At 43.3% G+C, this 20,715-nt stretch overlaps 1 protein-coding gene across 1 annotated transcript in view; it reads left to right on the top strand.

Moving 5' to 3' along the window:
* Positions 1 to 10,806: 10,806 nt before the first annotated feature.
* FLT4 (fms related receptor tyrosine kinase 4) overlaps positions 10,807 to 20,715 on the top strand; it is a 102,374-nt gene continuing 92,465 nt past the window's right edge. The window contains exon 1 of the mRNA XM_020998599.2: positions 10,807 to 10,988. Coding sequence (XP_020854258.1) covers positions 10,925 to 10,988 — 64 coding nt within the window. The 5' untranslated portion in view covers positions 10,807 to 10,924. The remainder of the gene's footprint in view (positions 10,989 to 20,715) is intronic.

The raw sequence follows: 20,715 nt of genomic DNA, 5'->3' as shown, positions 1-20,715 counted from the left end.
AAAATGGGGATAATAATAACACCAACCTCCCAGGGAGGTTGTGAGGATCAAGTGAGATAATATTGTAAATCATTTAACATAGTGCCTAGTACATGGTAATTGTTATTAAATGTTCATTTTCTCCTTTAAATGCCAAACAGAGCAGTTTATGTTTGATCTTAGAGGTAAAAACCATCACTAGGGTTTACTTAGAGAAAAGGGATCACATAGTCAAACTTAAGCGTTAGGGAAATCACTTAGGGCCTGCTAGGTACTATGTGGAGGATTCCTTGCAGTGGAGTTGAGGGAGAGAGGCCAATTACAAGGCTATTGCAAAAATAGAGAGGTAGACCAATGGAACAGTCTGGAAAAGAAAAAATCAGAAATAATGGAACTCAATATGCCAGTATTTGATAAACTAGAAAATGTAAATTACTTAAGAAAAAACTCCTATTTGATGAAAATTTCTCAGAAGTCTGAAAAGAAATCTGGCAGAAATCAAACTCAGATTAACACCTTACAACATATTCCACAATTTCTAAATGGAAACATGACCTTAATATTACATATCACACTATTAGAAAAATTAGAAGACAAACAGATCATTTATCTTTCACAGATATAGATAGGAGACATATTCTTGAGTAAACAATGGATACAGGCAATTACAAAAGATAAAATAAAAAAACCTTTGATTACTTGAAACTGAAAAGCTTCAGCACAATAAAAATTAATGCACCTAGGATAAGAAGGGAAGTGATATGATGGGGGGGGAATCATATCAAATTTCTCAAATAAGTGTTTGATAGTCAAGATACATGACAATTAACTGGTATGTGTGTGATCAAAAACCATTTCCCACTAGATAAAATGGTCAAAGGATATAAACAAACATTTGTCAAAAGAATTGCAAATTATTAACAATCATATTCAAGAATACTCCAAATAACTAATAATGAGAGAAATTTATATCAAAACAACCTTGAGATTTAGCCTTACACTGTGAAAATTGGAAAAGATGGCAAAATAGGGGAAGTCACTGTTGGGGGGCTTGTGGGGAAATATGTGCATTGTTGGTGGAGTTGTGAATCCATAAAACAATTGTGGAAAGCAATTTAAAGTTGTGCAAAAAATGACTAAAATGTCCATACCCTTTGACCCAGAGATTCCAGTAGTAGACATATACTCCAAGAAAGCCACTGATAAGAAGAAAGTCCCATATGCACTAAAATATGTATAGCAGCATTTTGGGTGTGTGATAGCAAAGAATCAGAAACAAAATAGATGCCCACAATTGAATAATGGCTAAACAAATAATGGTACATGAGTGTAATGGAATGACTGTGCCACAAGAAATGACAGACAGGATGAGTACCAAAAAAGCACGGGAAGATCTATATGAACTAATACAGAGTGCAGTAAGCAGAGGCAAGAAAACAACATACACAATGACTACAACGTAAATGGAAAGAGCTACCACGAAAATACCTAAAGTGAATGTTGCAAAATTATAAAGAATGAGCATGACTCCAAAGAAGAGATAAGATGTTCCAATCCCATTGCAGAGAAAGGATGTCTGTGAATGTGATGCATTGCACATTTTTCAGACTTTATGGATATATTGATCAGTTTTGCTGATTTGTTCTGCCTTCTTTTCATTTCTTTGTCTTTGAAAATATTATTTGCTATATGGAGTGATTCTCTGGGACCAGAATGGGAAGGGATATTAGGGAGATTTTGATAATGTGAAAAGAGAGAGAGAGAGAGAGAGAGAGAGAGAGAGATCAATAAAAATTTACTTTTAAAATAAAAAGTTTATTGCAATCATCCAGGCAAAAGGTAATGAGGCCCTGAACTAGGGTAGTGATTCTATGATTGGAGAAAAAAGAATGTATATAAGAGATGTTATAAAGGTAGAAACAAGAACATTTGGCAGTGGATTGGATATATGGGATGAGATAGAACAAAGAGTTGAGGATGACTCCAAGCCAGGATGAATAGGAGGATGGCAATGCTCTCAACAGTAATGGGGAAGTTCAGAAGACGAATGGGTTTGGGGGGAAAGATATAAAAAAAAGTTTTCTTTTGGACAAGCTTGTTGAGTTTGAGACGTGCAAAAAGCAGTTGCTGATGCAAGATTGTAACTCAGGAAAGAGACTAGGACAAGGGTGATCAACCTGTGGCTTCAAGGCCTTGAGGCCACAGGTTCCCCACCCCTGGGCTAGGATTGGGTTACATAGAACTGGGAATCATCTACATAAAGGTGACAATTGAAGCTGATGACATCACCAAGGGGGATAGCATAGGGATCTCAGGACAGTGCCTTAGTACACACCCACAATTAACTGGCATAATGTAGATAAGGAGACAGACAAGCAAATTCAAGAGCAGTTAAACAGATAGTAAGAGAATCAGGAGAGAGTGATGTCACCTTGTGGGTGCAGCCAGTGTGGGGGTGATGGCCTAAGAAAGAACTGAGAGATAAAGGAAATGGAGGTTGTAGTGAGGACAAAGAACAGGGTTAGAGATTGTAAGGCATAGGAAAATAGGGAATGATAATAGATTATGATCAGATAAAATAATTTCAGAGTTCATGAACATGGAAATGACACACTTGCGAGTGATGGCAAGGTCAAGAGGATGACCATCTCTGTCTGTAGCTGAGGGGAAGTAGAGGAGTAGGTCATGGGAACTGAGTAGATTGGGGAATTAGGGAGATGGGCTATGGAGAATCAAGATATATGTTGAAGTTGCCTGGTATTAGGGTAGGAGTTGGGGAGGAAAGGAAGATAGTAAGCCATACACTGAGCTCATTGGGGAAGGAAGGAGAACGTCTTAGGGGCTAATAGGTAACAGCTACTAAGACCTAGATCAGGTGACATGTATCTAGTGTAACCTCAAAGGAAGATAAATTCCTGAGTATAGAAGAAGAGAGAAAGTATGGAAGTGGCAGTGGTAAATGAGGGGTATTTTTTTTTAGTTTAATAGTATTTTCCCCAGTTACATGTCAAGACAATTTTTTAGCATTTATTTTTACAAAATTTTTGAGTTCGAAATTTTTCCCCCTCCTTCCCCTCCCCTCTTCTGAAAATGGTAGTAAGTTTGATATAGTGCTCTCATGTAAAAATAGTTCCATATTAGTCACAGTTGTGAAAAAAGAAACAGATCAAAAGAAAAAAAAACACAAGAAAGAATAAAGTAAGTGAAAGAAATACATTTTGATCCACATTCAGAGTCCATCAGTTCTTTATCTGGATATGGAGAGTATTTTCTTTTGTGAATCCTTTGTACTTGTCTTGAATCATTGTGTTGCTGAGACATTCATAGTCGATCATCACACAGTGTTGCTGATACTGTGTACAATGTTTTCCCAGTTCTGCTCGTTTCACTTTGCATCAGTTCAACCAAGTCTTTCCAGGTTTTTCTGAAGTCTGCCTCTTCATCATTGCACAATAGTATTTCATTACATTCATTTACCACAGCTTGTTCAGCCATTTCCCAATTTGTGGGCATCCCCTCAATTTCCAACATTTTGCCACCATGAAAAGGGCTGCTACAAATATTTTTGCCCATGTAGGCTCTTTTCCCTTTTTTATGATCTTGTCAGAATACAAACCTAGTAATGGTATTGCTGGGTCAAAGGGTAAAAACAGTACAGTTGTTCTTTGGGCATAGTTCCAAATTGCTCTCCAAAATGGTTGGATCAGTTCACAACTCCACCAATAGTCCCAATTTTCCCACATCCTCTCCAATATTTATCATTTCAATAAGGAGTATTCTTATCTCCCTGGTATATCCAGTGAGCTAGGTAGGTATGAGAGAAATTGTAATCAGTAATAAACAGGGTGATGGTTAAGAAAGAAGTGTCATCAGGAAAGAGCTGGGTCTTCATGAGTGTCAGAAGATGGATGTAGTGAGAAAGAAAAAGGTTTAAGATTAAACCAAGTTTATGAATTATGGAGCAGGCATTCCAGAAGGTACAACAGAAGGAGTAGGCAGATCTTGAGTGGACATTGGCATGGTAGAATTGAAGTAGATGGCAATAAAGGAGAAGGTAAATGGGGATGAAAACTGGAGTTTGTACATCCACAACTGAGAATTCAAAATCACTGGGATAGAGAAAGTATAAAGGGAGTGTGCTAACCACTGAAGAAAGAATCCAGGCAGACTATCAATGATTGGAGAGAGGTCTGTTGAGGGAGGCATCTGATTAGACTTTTGGAAGTTCAACCTGAAGGACCAGCCTGGTAGTTGGTGATGATATTATGTTCATGGAGGCCCTGGCAGGCCCAACTCAAAATGGGCAGGGGTAAAAGGAGGTATGAGATCTGTATCAGAATGAAGGGTAGGAGTGAGATATAAGGACTTTGTCCTAGGCTGGAATATCTAAAGAAAGCCCTGAATCCTTGTTAACAGTTAAGTGCTGTAGAAATGGAGATTTTAGAATTAATATGGAAGTATACAAATCCCCAAAGTTAAAGGAACCATAACTTCTTGATAGGCATCTGAAGGACCCAATGGAATGGCCCTGTCTATAGGGAGCCAAAGATAGTTGAAAGTCAATGATTGACTTAATTGTTATCATTGCAGATCATGATGAGGAAGAGGATGGATATGCATTTGGGGAAATGAACTCTGTGTGATTCATCAAAGCACTGGGAGGCAAATCTACCAGGTCTCATTAATTAAATTAGAAATGTACTTTACATTAGGCAACACCTAAGGAAAAGGAGAAGGGAATAAGCATTCATTAAGCCTCTGTTATGTGTCAGGCACTGTGATACGTACCTTATAAACATTATCTCATTTAATCTTCACACTAACCCTGTGAGGTAGGTATTTTGGGGAAAATTGAGTCAAATAAGATTTACAGGACTTGCTCGGGATCACACAGCTAGTGTGATCTGAAGATCTGTGAGTCTGAGGATGGATTCAAACTCATGTCTTTCTGTCTCCAGACCTCTCACTACAGGCTGCTTCTCTATTCAGTGCAGAGAGACTGGAGATCAATAGAGAGGTGGTAGTTAAATCCATTGGACTTGATGAGATCACCAAGTGAAATCATGTAGTAGGAGAAGGGATCCCGAAACAGAGCACTGGGAGACACCCACTATTAATGAGTGTATTCTAAGAAGTAGAGAAGAGGGAAGAGCACATTCCAGGGATGGAGGGCATCCAATACAAAAGTATAGGCTGGAGAAATAGAATATTATGCACAAGGAATATCAGGTAAGGCAATTTTGACTAAAATGTAGAGTATGTGAAGAGTAATATAGAATAACCTGTGAGTCAAATTCTGAAGGGCTTTGAACACCAAACAAGGAAATGTATATTTTATCTTAGGGGCATGTGGTACGATGGAAAAGGGCATTGGATTTGGAGTTAGGACCTGGGTTCAAATGCTGCATATGTTATTATCTATATGACCTTGGATCAGTCTGGGCCTCAATTTCCTCATCTGAAAAATGAGACAGTTGGACGATATGATCTCTTAGGTCCATCCCAGATGAAAATCTATGTTCCTATCATATAATAGGGAGTAATTAGAGTTCTTTGCACAGGAAAGTGATATGACCAGATTTTTCCTGTAAGAATATCACTTATTCTTTGTGTGTAAAAGATGGATTCAAAAGGGGAAAAAAAAGACCAATTAGGAGGCTACTTCAGTAGCCTCAATTAGGGGTAATAAGGTCCTGAATGGGGGTGGTAACCATGTGAGTAGAGAGTAAAAGTTGGATGAGAGAGTAAGACTTGGCCAATGACTGAATACAGGGGTGGTGAGGGAGAGTGAAAAATCAGATGGAATAATGGACTGCTGGAGGGGTCAGGCCTGTCAGCCAAGACCAGCTGCCCTACAGGCCAGACCAGGCCACCAGGTAAGAGAGTAGTTATAATAGAAGCAGGGAAATTTTGGACAGGTGTCAACCCCCTTCTCAGCATTCTTTAAGATGGATTATGCACAGATTGCTAGGGGCTGGTCAGGCACTATGGAGACTGGAGTCCAAGTGTCTGGGAACCCTACTATCTCCATGCATCTAATAGGTTAGGCTGACCTGATGTCCTATTGGGAAAGATGTGCTGGCAGACAGGGCACAGACAACTTCTACCTGTCTTCCAGAGGCCCAAGGCTGTAGGGAAGATTCTCCACACATGCTTATACCCCCACCTCACCCCCAATGAGGCTGTGAAAAGAATGTAGGAATATGCTTTGGCAAAACCATTCTGGCCCCAAGGGATGGTATACGGTTAAATGATGTGAGCTCAAGATGGTCATTCATTCTGCAGAAGGCTCTGGTCACATTCTAGCTGTCTCTTTTAGCCAAGTGAACCATGTTCCAGAAGAACAGTGGTATCTGTATTATATCAGCGTATCCTACATGTCTGTCTGAGAGCATGTACACCTTATACCATCACTCAGTTATGTCATGATATTTCTGAAGGGGCCAGAAAAGCTGTTTGTCCATGGTGGGAATAACAGTTCAACCCTCCTCCCTGGTCATAGTTGTCTTGTCAAGGCCTCTGGTCAATGATCTACTGGCCCCTCAGGGGAAGCTATTGCTCCATAAGGGTGGTATCCACCATGCTCTGTAGCATAGTGGGTAGAAGGATGGACTTGGAGGGAGGATATACTTGAGTTCAAATCTTGCCTCAGATATTTACAAGTTGTATGACTGGACAAAGCATTTAACCTTTCTTAGCCCCATTTTCCTCATCTGCGAAATGGGGAAATAATGGCATCTATCTCATAGGTTTGTTGTGAGGATCAGATGAGATTATATATGAATATACGATCACTTGTAACATTCAAATTGACCCAGCACCATATTCATTTTCATCATCCAAGTTCTAGGTTAATCTAAGGCTATGTTTCAATATTTCCTTATTACATTTAATAAACTGGATAAATCTCTTTCCCCATAAACCCGTTGTTTAGTTCTAAGTGCATTGACCTTGACCTTGGCTTGAAGGTCACACACTAAGTTAGTGGCAAAGCCAGGCTAAAATCTCGGTCTCAACTCTTAAGCCATGCTTTTATTCTTCTGTGGTCGGTGATGGATGATGAAGATGGAAAGGAAGAAGGGGAGAAAGGTGTGATGACAACCATCTTCCTGTCAATCAGTAAGCCCTCTTCCTAGTTTATCTCATGCTTAGAAAATAGAGTATTCGAACATTGTGGGGCTGGGGGTGGGGGGAGTAAAAGGGGGAAAGTTAACAGCTTCTCCAATCTAAAGCTGTAAGACAGGAAATGGCGTTATAACTCTGGGGTGGAGTCCAGGGGAATAAGGCAGTTTTGAGCCCTTTCCCTCAGACAGAGTTTGCTCCCCCAACCTGGGACAATGCCTTGGTCCCTTAATAGAAATGACAAGAGGGAAATCCAAAATCTTAGTCCAACTTCCCCTTTGTTCCAGTAGGTGGCAGCTCTAAGAAGACCTCGGTCCATCCTGCAGGAGCAAAGGTAGGGATTTGGCTCCCTCTCCCACTCCTAAGGCCATCTATACACACACACACACACACACACACACACACACACACACACAACCAGCCTGCTAACACAGACTAAACTAGAGACTTAGTTGAGAGGCTGCCCATCAATTGGGGAATGGCTGAACGAGTTGTTGTATATGAATGTCATAGAATACTACTGTGCTACAAGAAATGATGAACAGGCTGACTTCAGAAAAACCTGGAAAGACTTGTATGGCCTGATGCTGAGTGAAGTGAGCAGAACCAAGAGAACGTCGTACACAATAATAGCCATGTTGTGCGATGACTAATATTGATAAACTTAACCCTTCCCAGCAATACAAGACATCTCCAAAGGCCTCGTGATGGAAAATGCTATCCACATCCAAAGAAAGGACTATGGAGTTTGAATGCAGATTGAAGCATACTATTTGCTATTTTTCCCTTTCTGTGGAGTTTTGTTTCCTCTTTCTGGTGGTTCCTCTTATTGGTTCTAATTCTTACTTACAACATCACTAATGTGAAAATATATTTCATAAGAATGTATATGTATAGCCTATATCAGATTGTGTGCCATTTTGGGGAGAGTGGTGGGGAGGAACAGGGAGAAAAAATTTAAACTCAAAAGCATATGGAAGTGATTGTTGATAAATCAAAATAAATTAATAAAAAAATAAATAACATCTTTGGGGAGAGCCACCTGCCCTTGTCTCCTCACTCTCCCACCATCTTTCCATCTCAGTGCTCCTACCACAGCAGCTCTTCCCCAACCAGAGCCACAGGGTACCCAGGGCCATCAGAAATGGGATTCAACTGTCTCTTGCCACCCACTCTCCAAATACAGTTCCTTTTCACTTTTGTTTTCATCTCTTTCTCTGTATGCTTGTATCTGTCTATTCTCTGTCTACATCTATGTAGCTATCTTCCTTTTTTCCTGTCTTTTCCTCACTGTATATTTCTTCCTTTGTCTCCCTGTTGGTGTGTCTTCCTCCTTCTCTCTCTCCCTTTCTGCCTTTGTCTCCCTCTCTCTTCTATACTTGTCATTGTCTCTTTATCTTCTTTCCCTTTCAGACCTCCCCACTCCTTTCTCCACCAATTTGAGCAGTTTCTCTGGCTGCAGTTCATTGCTCTTACTGAGGAAAAGCAGAGGAAAGGAGGCCGGGGTGCAGGGGTCAGTGGGGGCTTCCTACAGGAATCCCCCCCTCCGCCCAGCCCAAGGACAGAGGGAAGGAAGAGAGGGCTGGGCTTTCTTTTTGGGTAACAACAATAAAGTGGTTTATTTTTCTGTCATTCCCTCCCCCGCCCCCACTGCAGTCTGGTCACCTCCCTTAACCCATCAGACCATGATCAAGATGGACCTAGGGTTAAAGAGGGCAGCTGAGCATAAAGCAGGCGTCCCCTCCAGGTCTTTCTCTCCCCTCACCCCACACCTGCTCCTTTTTCTGACTCTAGTATTTCTATCTGAAAGACAACGATTTCGTTTGTCTCCCACGTGCATAACCTCAGAGGTTATTTTCGAAACTTCCTTCTTCCTCACTTCTCAAAGCCAATCAGTCACCAAGTCCTCTTGATTCTATATCTGCAACTGCTTTTGAATCCTGTCCTTCTTGGTTCCCACTGCCACGTATCACCTACCTGGACTATTGCAATGGCCTTCTAACGATTACCATGCTCTCTCTAATCCATCCTTCATACTGCTACCAGACTAATTTTTCTTAGACATAAACTTGGTCACATTACCCCTCTGCAAGACCTTTGGATAACTACCCATTTCCCAGCCAGCAGAGTTCAAACCCCTTTGCCTGGCATTCAATGCCCTTCACAATATTGGACCACCTATCTTCCCTGCTTTATCTCACATCATTTCCCAATGTTCATTCCAGTCTCCAGCCAAAGTAGACTGCTAACCTCTCTATAATTTTTCTCCTATTTTTCTTCCGCCTGGAACACCCTTCCTCCCCCTCCATGACACCCTCCCCAGCTCAACTCAAATGCCACTTCATCCAGTAAATCTTCCCTGATTCCACCTATCATTATGAAGTTCTCTTCCACCCATACCACATAGCATTTTCACACCTCTCTAATGTACTTGTCATGTAACTATTTTATAGTAAGCCACATATATTATCCTCCAATAGACTATAAGTTCCATGAGGGCAGGGACTAAGTCTTATCTAAACTTTCTATCTTCCCTAGCTGCTAGAAAAGGACTTTGTGTACAGTAATTGCTTAATAAATGTTCATTAAATTAAATTGAATTGAATTGAGAAAATAGAGCAGTACCCAAGCCCAAAATCCTGTGAAGGCCCAGAGATAGGGGTTCCTTACTTCTCTATTGGGGCAGCCTCTTAGAGAATGAAGAACAGCTACCAGCCCAATCTTCCCCCACCTAGGAATCCCTGTGGTATAAATCAGCAGCTCAGCAGAGGTGGTGGAGAAAGAATGGGACGGAGAGAGGAAGGGATTCTCCTCACCGCCAATCCAGAAGCATTTCATTTCCTTAGCCAGAATCAACATTGCAAGGAGAAATCGTCCCCAGCCTCTGCTCCCTTCCAAGTCACTGCACCGGAAAAGCTTCAACCCTTGCACATTTCAATTCTAGAACGCTATTGTCCTTGGGAGGGATCACATTTCAGCCCTTAACAGCTGCCCATTTAGCTGGAATTATCACGGCATCTTTGACTCTCAGAAGTCTAAAGGAACTCCAAGGATATTTTTGCTAGAAATGTGCAAGAAGCTTCTGCTTTAACAATTCTCTGCGATGGGGAGCTTATCACCTACAGAGGCAGCCCATTGTCGGACAGCTCTGATTGAAAGGAAGTTCATTGTCATTGAACTGAAATCTGGTTCTTGGCGACTTCCTCCCTTTGCTCCTTGTCCCATCCTTGGGGGACAAGAAGAACGAGTCTCATCACTCTTCCACATGCCATTCCGAATACCTGAAGCAAAGAGAATGCATCCCACCTAAATATTTTCTTCTCTAGGCTAAACACTCCCAGTTCCTTCTTATTTCTAATAAAATGAACGCCAGCTTGTTCTGCCCTTCTCTGGACCGGTTTCTATTTATCCATGTCCTTCCTAAAGGTGACACCAGTCCTCAAGCATTGCTGCCCCCTCTCCTCTTAGGTGCAGGTACCAGAGCTATGTGGACTCCGCGCCCTTGCACACTACCTGTCTCCCCGCAGCTTGGGCCCGGCTGACAACTCGGGGGCAGTCCCGGGCTGGGGAGGTCCGGGAGCCAAACTCCCTCCGCCCTTTGCTCCTCCTGGCGGGAGTTCCCCACTCCGCCCCCCTCTGCGGGGACCCAGACCCGCCCCCCGGCCCCGCCCCGCGGCGGGCACAGGCACGTAGAGGAGAGGAGTGGACTTGACGGGACCGGACAGCCGTGCAGTGCAGCGCAGCCCAGCGCAGCCCAGCGCAGCGCAGCGCAGCCAGCGGCGGCGCCGCACACCGAGCCTCGCCAAACTGACGGCCGCTGGAAATGAAGAGAGGGGGCGTCTGGAGCCGGAGCCTGTGGCTGATTATCGGTGTCCTGTGGGAGGCAGGTGAGGAGTCACCACGGGACGGGGCACAGTGCCGCTGGGAATAAATGAGATGGGACGGGACTGGACGGGACGAGATGGGACGGAATGGACGGGACTGGACTCAGCTCTACTCCCAGCTTGGCCATGGGCTTTGACCGCCTTCTCGCTGGTCTTGCCCTCTGGCCCGGACCTTTCGGCCATCTCTGCTCACTCCCACTTCCCACTCCATGCTTGTGCCAGGCACAGTGCCCGGGAGTGTCTCCCCTGCACTACTGCCGCCACCTCGAACCTGGCCCAGACCCGTGCGTTCAGGCGGTCCCTGCATCCCCTCATCCCTGCAACCCCACCCCCACCCCGAATGGCTCCTGGGAGAGTTACCCCCAGCCCCGGCCCCGCGTATACCGTCGTGGGCCGAAAGCCCAAGCCCAGTTTCCGCCAGAGGGCGCCCTGGGAGGGGAAGCCGCCACTGCCCACCATCTGTGCCCCCCGACTGGCTGCAACAGGACTGCCCACGCGTCCTTCTCGGCCGAGGCTCCGCTTTCCAGTAAGATCCCGTTGTAGCAGGGGAGTCTCGATGGCCCCTGAGCCCCGAAGGCTCTGGAGCAGGAGCAGGGCAGGAGCAGGGCAGCGAGGATGTTGTTTTGGGACCAGAATTTTATGCCAGACGGAAAAGGGTACAGACAGACAAGGCTATGAGAACTCAGAGGAGAGAAGACGACCTCTGTTTGCAACAATGACTAGGGAAGGCTCACCCAGTCGGTATTTCTTCAGCTAGACCTGGATGGCTGAATTACCTTGGATAGGCAGAGAGCATAAGGAAGGGCATTGTGGAGGGTGACAGCATGAGAGAAGGTTTGGGGGATGTTTCAGCAAGACCAGAACTCAAGTTCAGGGGTCCTATGTTGAGGCAGGAAAGATAGTTTGGGGGCCCCATTGTGGAGTGTTTTGGGTCATGGAACCATAGAATATAAGGATGGAAAGGACTTTTAGAGACTATCGGGTCCAGCTTCCTCATTATGAAGATGAGGAGCCTGAAACACAATTAAATCCTGGGATAAGGAGCTTGGACTTACCCTGTGTACAATAAGGAGTTATTGAAGATTTTTGAAAAAGAGAATGACATGGTTAGATGTGTACATCAAGAAGATTGTAATTGGCATATAGACCATGAAAATTAAAGATAAGAGACAACTTAGAAGGCTTTTATGAGTCAAGTAAAAGATAATGAGAAGCTGAGAAGGGGAGAGGGAGGAAAGACAGGGAAGAATTTGAGAAATATTATTGGAGTAGTATCAACTATTGACCACTGATTTGTCATTTGTTTCCTTTTTTTAGCACAGTCTGTAGACAGATAAATAGGAGATGCTATAGACAGATTATCAGCAAAGCATTTAACAAATCTGTTATGCTATCCTTGTAGCATAATGATGGAGAGATATGGGCTGGATGATAATATGGTTAGGTGGATTTGGAACTGGTTGGAAGATCAGACTCAATTGGTAATGATCAGTGTCGGTGTGAAGTTCCACAAGGCCCTGCCTCTAGTTGTTTCTGTTCACCATTGTTATAAATGATTTGTTTGAAGGCAAAGGGTCATAGCCACAGAGATGTAAAGACCTTAGAAGTCATCTGGTATAATTTCATTAATTTATAGATGAGGAAAGCATAGCAGATTGTCCAAGGCATCTATGCTTCAACACTTTGCAGATGACATGAAACTGGGAGAGATAAACACATTAGGTGACAGAATCAGGATCCAAGAAGATCTTTACAGGTCAGAATAAAGGGCTCAATCTAGTAAAATAGAATTTAATAGGGATTAATGTCAAGTATTATGCTTGGGTTGAAATAGTCTGCAAGTACAGAACTGGAGAGATATGCCTAAATAAACATTAATAAGAAAAATGCTTGGAGTTGGAGTGGACTGTAATGTAAAAGAATCATCATTGTAACAATGACAGATTTATGATGTGATCTGCCCTCACCCTGACCAGTCTGGAATTGGAGGAAAGGGGCCTAGTTTGAGAACTGGAAGATATCTTTGAGGCCATTTAGTCTGACTCTTTAATTTTACAGATGAAGAAACTGAGGCTCAGATAGATTATGTGACTTGCCCAAGGCCACACAGCTAGTGAGTGGAACAGCTGGAATTGAATCCAGGTCTTCTAATTCCAAATCCATCACACATTACATTGTGCCATGCTGCCTCAGATCTCACCCAGGTCCTCCCACAATCACTACTCCCCGACCTCCAGCCCCAGTCATGCTGCAGGTCTTTTAATCTTTTGTGACTACCATGCAACACTTAGGCTATTTGCTATCCTTTTTCCTCTCCACATAACAAAGTCAACTCCTTTTCTGAACATACATATCCCTCCCTGATGTGGTCTTCTACAGGTTCTACTCCATTGCTTCACAATGGTGTGACACTGATCTTCACTTCTCAAAGCTATACCTTTAGAGTATAAGCTTTGGCAGGGTAGAAGGCTTCTGTCTTGGGGACAAACTGTGTTTGCCATTCCAAGAGCGACTTCTCTAAGTATAGTGTGGTTCCATATGAGCAGCTTAGCCCCACTGAGTAATGAATGTTTTGGCCATGGTCACCCAGTGTAATGTGGCAGCCATTTAGGTGAGGATGGCCAGAACTTAAGGGAAAAATGAAGGCTGGACAGTGACCTGAACAGAGGAAATAACTGACCTGGTGGCCATAGATGGGATCACTAAGGAAGAGAGATTAGAGAGAACAGGGCTATGGATGAAGCTTTGGGGATACCTCCACTTCATGGGTAGGAAGAGGAAAAGGAAATAGGGAGGATAAACCTTACATCCTGTCATTCCACATTGAAATCTGTGGCTGCTTGGTAGTCAGGGACTGTGTATTGTCTAGAAAGGATTGCCCAGTGGTTTGACTGAGATGTAGGAGAGTTAGGGAAGCTCAGGACAGAGTCTTCTGCTGATGCCAAAGTTTATCAGGTAGGAATATTAAAGCACACTTCAGGAACTCAGGAGGACGAGGGCAGACTGCTGTAGAAGGGTGGCATTTAGATCAGGGTTTGGGGTAGTGGAAGTTCTAAAGATATAGGTACTCCAGAGAACCAACAGGCACTAAATTAAGATGGTGGAAGAGTGGTTGTGGGCCAGAGTGTGATATGGGGTGTGTGTTGGAGGGGGAGAAGAGAAGAGGGGAGGGGGAAGAGAGAGAAGAGAAGAGAAACAGAGAGAGAAAGAGAGGGGAGAGAGAGAGAGAGAGAGAGAGAGAGAGAGAGAGAGAGAGAGAGAGAGAGAGAGAGAGAGAGAGGGAGGGAGGGAGGGAGGGAGGGAGGAGAAAGAGTAAGTCAGGCTTCTGAGCTTGGGGAAGAGGCCTGAGTGGAGCAGAAAGGGAATAATGGATATTCCTATTGGTTGGGAGAGCATTGTAGCCTAATTGAGTATCCAGAGACTCTGTCTCTTCAGCTCCCTCTCAAGGAAGGACTGAAGGTATAAAGGTCCCACTTCCTTTCTGCTTTGCAGGGAGGAAAAAGGTTCTAACGTCAGAGCCTAGCCTTTCATTCTGGGGAGTAATACTTCCATTTTTGGCTTTTCATGAGCTGTATTCCTCTAGAAGCAGGCCCACGATTCCAGAAATGAGTGGAGTAGGTAGCCCTAAATAGGTTGCTGTACCTGAGAGAATTGGGTAAGAGAGGAGAAGGGGAGACTGAGAGACTGAGAACTTTGCCTAGCAAGCAATCAACAAGCATCTTTTAAGCGCCCGCTGTGCGAGGCGCAGTGCCAGGTGCCAGGGATACAAATATAGTGGTGAAAGAATTGCCCTTGAGGAGGGGAGGGACTATATGTGATGACAAATTATAAGCAAAAGAGATAAAAGGTAATTGGAGGAGGGGAGAAGATACTAGCAGCAAAGGGCAAGAGAATCCAGGAAACCCTTATATAAAATGTGGCATTTGAACTCAATTTTGAAGAAAACCAGGGTTGCTATAAGGCAGAGATGAAGAGCGAGTGTATTCCAGACACAGAGAACAACCTGTGCGAATACACAGAGATGGAATAGAATGTCCTGCTTGGGGAAGAGCAAGAAATTTAGTCCTTCCTTTGTATCCCCAGCATTTAGAGACATAGTAAGCCTTACATATAGTAAGCATATAACAAATGTTTATTAAGTGACTGACCACAGGGTCGGGGAAGAGAAGTAATATGTCACATAGAAAGATTGGCTGAAACCAGGTTGTAAAGGACTTTAAAAGCCAAATAGAGGAGTTTATTGTGGACCCTAAAGGCAATAGAGAGCCATCGGGGTTCAGTGAGGAGGGGGTGACTTTTTCACACATGTGATTTGAAAAAATCATGCCGGCAACTGTGTGCAGGATGAATTGGGAGTGGAGCAAGTTTGAACTAAGGAAACCAAACAGAAGGCTATTGCAATAGTCTGGGGAAGAGATGATGAGCAGCTGAATTAGAGTGGTGGCCTTGTAAGTAGGAAGGAGACTAATTTGAGATATGTGGAGAAGAAACAAGATTTTCCTTAAGGCAGAAGAACTAGGGCCAAAAAATGGGAGCATGCCAGAGAATGAAACCTTAGCCTCATCTATAAATGTGGGAGGAAAGTGAGGCCTCATTCCAGCCAAACTAGGAATGGGCATGACCAGGACAGAGAAGAGGCCCCGAGGTAGCCAAAAACATTTGGAGGGCTATCTCCATCTTTGCACCTGTCATTTCCCCAGAATATCTCTATATGGCTACTAGTATATATCAACTTTTTAGTGAGTAGAGAAGGAGATTGGAGGCAGGGGGAGAGGTAAGGGGAGGCAGAATTTTTTTTCCAAACATGGTGGATGAGAAACAACATGGCATAGTGGAAACAACACTGAATTTGGAGTCGAGTGAACAGAATTTGAACCTCTCTATATGAACCTGGCAGACTACTTAAGCCTTCTGAGCGTCTGTTTCCTCATAGGTAAAACGGAGAACATGAAAGCAGTGTGCCTTAGACTAAGGAGGAGCTGAGTTCAAGTACAGCCTCTAACGACTACAGTTATCCCTTCCCCATCTCAGGAGTCAAAATTTTTGGCCCTCTCTTTATACCAGAGATGAAGTCTGAATTTTTTCTTTTTCTTTTATGGAGTGTTAACAGTACCTTATTATAAAATTTGGATTGATATAATACAGTACTAGACATATATTTTGTGAATTTCTGAGTCTTTAAACTTTTTCTATGTCTGTTAGCCTTCACGTGTCATCTCGGGCTTTTGCAAAACTCCCAAAAAATTCCCATTTAATTTCGTATGCCAACCTGCAGTGTATTGAAACCTTGATGGGGAAAATTGGGATGTAGAAGGGATAACTACTTGTTGTGTGACCACCTGTGAGCCAATTAACCTCTCATTGCCGCCCCTCCCCCCAACCATTCCCATTCCCCCACTCCTCCCCCTTCCCCCCCCCCACACCTCTTTAGGACTGTGAAGTGCTTAGAAGGCAGTGGAAATTCCTGTTTGGGAGCTCCCAACACCCATGAAATCACAGTCGGATTATACGGGAGCCAGATTTTAAGGCCTCATCAAATTTTCAGTGTGTTTACCCCTCAAAATTGACTAAGGCTACATATCAGGATTTGATTTATTGTTTTGTTGATTATCTAGACTTAAGAAAGAGATGGACAAAATGTGAATAATGTAAATTAAGCTTTAAAGTCTGTCACGGGTACTTTTGTTTTTTATTGGAGAGCAGGTTGTTAAACATTTACCAATACACCCACGGAATCATAGGTTGGGTTAAAAAAAATTAAAAAGGAAGAGAGTAGGGATGTTTGTAAAGTAGGTACTTCATACATGTTTGTTGAATTGCAAAGTTCTTTGGAAATTCGAGCTGCTGTTATCATTCCCAAAGCTACATACATCTTGATGTCCAAAGGCCTGGGAAGGGCTAGGGGTGCTTTACTGGGTCTCCATGCCCAGATCCCCTGTTCTCAGTTACTCTTACAAAAACCAGCTTCCAGTCTCCCTCCAGGCTCTTAGGTATCAGCGATCAAAGGAGGATCAATTTAAAGCTGGGTGGTGGTGTGGGGGGAGGAGCATTGTGGGCCTTAAAGATCCTCTGGTCTAGTCCTCTCATTTTACAGATTAGGAAATTGATAGAAGGAGGTAGGAAAGTCCTTGAAGGACAGGAGGACATTCCCTTGTAGAGAGACCAGGGAAAATGGGTCCCAGGGCAGATGGAATAAATATGTCAGCTGTTCCTTGATTTTTCTCCCTTCTCTTATTCAGGAGTTTCTAATGTCCATCCCTCTTAGGCCCCTCTCATATTCTCAGTTCCAGCATTGGTGTATATAAAACCTAATTGCATTAAGATGTTTGGTCCTCATCAGACTGAGGTTTCTTTCATCTCCCTCCACTTAGATATCTTAAGAATGATATTTTTGCCATCATGTCTCTGCCAGTCTTTAAAACAACAGACCCTGTAAAACTAGACTGTTCTCACCCTTTGGGGCAGTGTGGCCTAAGCAGGGATCACAGATAGAAGCCTGGTTTTAGAGCTCAAAGGGATAATAGAGGCCATCTAATTCTGCCTTCTCATTTTATAGACAAGCATACTAAGGCCCAAAGAGGTGTCTTACCCAAAGTCACATGGGTGCCAAAAGAATTTGAACCCAGGGTGTCTGACTCCAGAGAGGGGAGAAGCCCCACCCCAGCTAATCTTATCAAATTACCAGTTATCCTAAGTTGGATAGGCTGTTGGGTAGGCTGAGCTTTGGGGAAGGAGAGTTGGAGAGTGAGGGGGTGAGTCTAATAGACTCTGTTTCCCCTAAAGCCTAGCCTAGCTGAGTACCTTGGTAAACCTTGGGTCTTAGGACAGTCATTCAGAATTAAGGAGAAAAAGAAGAGGGGAAGATTAAATTTCCCTCTGTACTGTCCATCCATGGAGAAAAGTTTCCTGAGTGAATTAATAGTACAAACAAGACTGTAAGGGACATACTTAACCTACTTAAGGAAACCAACTTTCACACACTTTAAGAAAAATCCTTTATGCTTTGGAAGGTGGTATGCTGTGTACAAAGTAACCTGCCCCTTAAAGTAGTTCCCCTAAGGATTTTTACTTGGTATTACTTTAAGAATCAATGGAGTTAGTGTCTGTACTCATAGGATTTCAATCTGGAAAGAATTTTAGAGACAAAATCCCATTATTTTGCAAAAGAGGAAATTGACACTCCAAAAGGGAAAGGACTTTCTCAAGGTCACTCAGCAAGTGAGTGGCAGGGCAAGACTTCAAATCCCAGTGTCCTCTGATTCTAAATTAAGTGCTCTTGCCCACTGTACTGTGGCCACTTCTGCATTCCTTTCTAGTCCTCCTGTAATGATGACTTCCTTCCGCATGGGCCTTACTGCCCAATGGTCAGAGTGGGTGATGCTGGGCTGTTTCTAGCTAAGGCTGCTGGATTTACTGTTCTTAGGACTATTCGTTTAAGCTCTACCCAGGGCACTGACATTAGGAGCCCTGGGTCCCAGAGTCTCCTGGGATCTTGGTGAGGGTTAGGTCAGTGTCTCTGCCCAAACAAGATACCACCCAAGACTCCATTGTCTCCAGCTACAATTTCACCTCTCTGCCTGCATGCTGCTTAAGGGGGCACTGAATAGGGTCCAGAACTGGAAAGTATGTCACTGCAAATTCCAGTCTCTTACTTGATTTAGGCGGGCTCAGGATCACAAATAAAAGTACTAAAATGGGTATTAGGGTCCTAGGAATAGCTCTGCTAATAATTTGCTATGTGACCTTGAGCAAGTCACTTAATTTCTCTGGGCCACAATTTCCCCAACTGTATAATGAGAGGGTTGGGCTTCATACTCCAAGGCCTAGTTCTGATAGTCTGTGTCTGTTCTAAGGTCTTTTATATAGCCAGGGGCACGCATAAACCAGCTCTTACAAGCTCTCAAGGGTCAATAATTAAATTTTCATTGTTAACATTTATACCTCAGAAATCAGCAAATGCTACAAATTAGAGGTTGATTTATTATTTTGTTGATTTCCTGGATTTGTGATGGAGAAAATGTTAATAATGCAGATTGAATTTAAAAGTGCGTCATGTGGGTTTTTTTGTTTTGTTTTGGAGAGCAGCTGTTAAACATTTACCAGCAAACCTCTGCTTATAATTCTGACATTCCAAGTTCTAGATCCAAAGGTTCCTTCCAGCTCTGACAATTCTGTATTCGATGATTCTTTAAACCTTTAAATCATCTTCAGTTAGCCTTCCTAACTTACCTTTAATTCTAAGAAGCCCGGTCCTGGTTACTGGGGATGCAAGAGCTTTTCTGGTGGGGTTCCAGATCCACATTGGGTTCAATTAAATCCAATATTTATTAAGCACTTACTTTGTGTGGGACACTGGGGATATGAAGCCAAAAGTAGAGTAAGCCCTGCCCTCAACGAGCTTACACTCTATAGGGGGAAGACAGTGTATACATGTATAAGTATAAATAAAATAAATACAAGGAGAGGTTATGAGGTAACACAAAGATAAAGAAATGTGGTCCCTGGTTCCTGTCAAGAAGCGTGTGGTCTAGTTCTTTGTTAAAAAACAAAAACAAAAAACTATTGTCCTCATAGCCACCCAGACCCCAGCTTGAATCCTGCTTAAAGAAAGTTTCTGGAAATGCCACCCTTTCCTGGGGCAGTACTTCTGAACACCTACTACCTTCAGCCTTTTTTCAGGATCTGCGTCATTTATCACCTCTTCTAAAATTGTCACCTCCATTTCTTTGTTTCCTTTTGGCATTTCTCCCTTCCACCGGAGTCAAAAGTCTGTGGTTCCTAATCCTCTATGCCAAGTCCTCCCTCTACCCAGGACAGTATCACCAATTTAGAGCTAAAGGAACCTCAGAGGTCATCTAATCCAAAGCCCTTATTTTTACAAAGACCTAGTGAAGTTAAATGCCTCTTCTAGGTCTCCATGGTTAGTAAGTGTCAGTAGGATTTGGATTCTGGCGCTGTGATCCTATATGCATTACTCCTTTCACTGTACCTCGCTACCTCTTAGGCCACCTCTCTCACATCCAAATCTAGAACTAGGAATTCTGGCCCTGGGGGCCCTCACTCTTCTGGTGAAAAGAGAGGCTGTCTAAGGGAAGACCACTCCTGTGAGTGGCTGAGTCAGATTGAAGACCAAAATCACACTATTGGAGAGGTTGAGGAAGTGGAAGGGCAGGATATTCAAAGGGGAAAGGAGTTAGAGTGGAGAAGAATTTACTGGGGAGGAAAGTGAATAACATGGAGGTCTGTATATGACACAACAAAGATCTGAACACACTGGTGAGGAGTGCAGGCAGTTGCTGAGTGATGGCCAGAGAGGTAGGGTCTGAAAGTGAGGGTGAGGAGCTGAGAGTACATCAACTCCTCTTCCTGGCCCAGTTCATTGTCAGGTATGAGTCAATCAATAAATACGCTTTTATTAAACACCTACTATGTGCTATGTGGACAGCTAAGTGGTGCAGGGATAGGGCACCAGGCCTGGAGTCAGAAAGACTCATCTTCCTAAATTCAAATCTGGCCTCAGACATTTACTAGCTGTGTGACCCTGGGCAAGTCACTTAACCCTGTTTGCCTCAGTTTCCTCATCTGTAAAATGAGCCGGGGGAGGGAATGGCAAAACCACTCTAGTATGTCTGCCAAGAAGATCCCAAACAGGGTCATAAAGAGTCAGACAAGACTGAAATGACTGCAAAAAATGTGCTAAGTGCTAGGGACAAAAGTATAAGGAATCAAA

This window comes from Phascolarctos cinereus, unplaced genomic scaffold, assembly GCF_003287225.1.
Source record: "Phascolarctos cinereus isolate Bilbo 61053 unplaced genomic scaffold, phaCin_HiC Scaffold_2;HRSCAF=192, whole genome shotgun sequence".
NCBI lineage: Eukaryota > Metazoa > Chordata > Mammalia > Diprotodontia > Phascolarctidae > Phascolarctos > Phascolarctos cinereus.
The sequence above is the reverse complement of the archived record's forward strand: the minus strand, read 5'-3'. Positions and strand labels throughout refer to the sequence as shown.